Below are 2385 nucleotides of genomic sequence, written 5' to 3'. Positions count from 1 at the left end.
CTTTTTTTTACTATTCATGATCCCACTATACTATTTTAGTTGCCTTTTAACTTTATCTACAATATTTATAGTAAAAAGTTTTCGATTTCAGTTAAATAAATTATTTTCAAATGAACTTATATACTAAATTTAATAAAAGACAACGCAAAAAGGTAAAATTTGGGACACTTCATTAATTTAGATTATTCGAGAAAAATGCTACATTTAGTCATTTATAAATATAAAAAGTAATTAGAAATTCACCGCATGTAGTACTTTTCTTCCATGCAATATTTGTCAACGGCAACCGAAAACGACTCAAACTTTCTTGAAAACTAAGTTTCAAGGTTTATACAATTTCAAACTTCAAAAAATATCCACTACACCAAAAAACTCTTTCATACCAAAAAACTCTTTTATTGTTAAATAAGATATTTAGGATTTGATTCTTACCTACACCAAAATTAATTGGTATATGATAAAAAATATTTACCAGAAACGAACGTCATAATTTTTTTTTGAAATAGTTTTAACTTGTGGTGTTTGTTTTTTATGATACATTTTTATCGTCAGACTAAGACACCAATTAGTTTTTGGTGTATGCAGAATTGAACGTCAAATCTCTTATTCAACCATTGAAACTATTTTAACCGAAAAAAAAAAAAAAAAAAAAACAGAAAGTTCACATTCTCATTAAAAATTTACAATTATAAATATAACAAACTTATGAAAATTGTGAAGAGGTTTTAAAGGTACACTACTTACATCATTATGAAAATAATCCCTAACATTAATTTCTATAGGAAACAATTAACAACAAAAACCTACATTAATTTTGAACTCCATGTTGTGATCCTTCCTTCTCAGCTGAACTCAAATCCACAGACTCTTTTCTTCTACTTCCCATTTTCAAAAGTCCATACAATTTCCTAAACTCCCTCACTGTATGAACACTTTCTCTACAAAACACACCTGCTGCTGGCTCACTTGCCTCATCTCTAGACCTACCTGAACCACTCTCACTCAATCTCTGTCCACCAATGTTGCTCTGCAAGGCTGTGATAACCGATTTCAATGCCCGGCTAGGCGAATTCCGGTTCGAGATCATAATCTCACCAATTTCGGCATGACTCAAACTAGCCCCACTTTGAAACATCTCTTCCAATTGTGGAAATAGCTTGTGATCCTTCACCCCCAAGTAACTACTAGCCAAGTTCTTAAAACCAGAAAAATCACACAATGGGAATTGCACATGAACATCAATCCTCCCTGGCCTCATCACCGCTTGATCAACCTCATCCTTACCATTCACCGTGAATACCATCACGCGTTCTTCCCCGCAACACGACACGATTCCATCCATGAAATTCAACATCCCGGACAGGCTAACCGCCGCTGATGATTTTCCAACAAAGAACTTATCAAAATCTTCGATCACAATAAGTGACTTGCACGTCGTTTGCAACAAAAGGGTCTTCAAATCCGAGTCGTTCAGAACCTTAGTCATGTCAATTTCATACACATCATAACATAAAAACCTCGCCATTGCAGCAACAAAACTGGTTTTTCCTGTACCCGCCGGACCACAAAGTAAATAACTCCGTTTCCAGACACGGCCTAACCTGTTATAGTACTGCTTCGACTTTACAAACTGTTCAAGATCGGACTTAACCTTGTTTTTCAGATCAGAATCCATGACCACCGTGTCGAAGCTAGCTGGATGAGTGAACGGAATTGATCTCCACCGTCTATCTCCTTGTTCCAAATTCATGTACAGCTTGACCTCCTTCTTCTTCTGCTCCACCTCGTCCGCCACCGAAAGAATATGCTGCAAGTACTGTCGCAAAACTCTTCTCTTGTCGTTTTTTCGTATTCTTAGTACAAACGACCTGCTAGTACAACCTTCTTTTTCTGATTCCTCGTTTGTCCACGACACTCGAGCGCTAAAAAAAGTGTCGTGGACGGTTTGGTTGTCATCGAAGTGGAGAGAGATGTCATTGGGTTTAGAAGAACCCGAAAACAAATTAGTGAAATCAGAGTCTTCGTCAATTGTGGCTAGCAACGAATTCAGGTAAATTGAAATCTTGTTGTATAGCTGGTTTTCTTGGTAGTGTTCATTGTGTTGTGGGATTTTGTAGGACTGGTATGCATGAAACTTGTCCCCTAAGGACCGTAACCCTTTTACGAAAATGTGAATGACGGATGTTTTGTACAAGAGTCTAAGAACTAATAGGAGAAAAGAAATGGTAACGAACAAGAAAACCAAAAACATGGTAAGATAATGATATAAAGGTTTAGGAGCAAAAGTTGAAGATTGAGTTTTTGTTTTGATAGAGAGAAAATTAAGGAAGCAAGGAAAAGTGAACGGGGGAGTTGAGAATGAAATTCTAGAAATGGAGGTGAATT

The 2385-nt window shown here is 36.2% G+C and overlaps 1 protein-coding gene across 1 annotated transcript; it reads right to left on the bottom strand.

The window, feature by feature from the left end:
* Positions 1–641: 641 nt before the first annotated feature.
* Positions 642–2385, bottom strand: LOC142618774 (AAA-ATPase At2g46620-like). The gene has a single exon (XM_075791795.1). It carries the CDS (start codon positions 2249–2251, stop codon positions 809–811), a length of 1443 nt encoding a protein of 480 aa, XP_075647910.1. The 5' UTR covers positions 2252–2385; the 3' UTR covers positions 642–808.

This window comes from Castanea sativa, chromosome 12 (assembly GCF_040712315.1).
Source record: "Castanea sativa cultivar Marrone di Chiusa Pesio chromosome 12, ASM4071231v1".
In the NCBI taxonomy this organism is placed as follows: Eukaryota; Viridiplantae; Streptophyta; class Magnoliopsida; order Fagales; family Fagaceae; genus Castanea; species Castanea sativa.
Note: the sequence above shows the minus strand (reverse complement) of the source record. Positions and strands in the feature narration are given on the sequence as shown.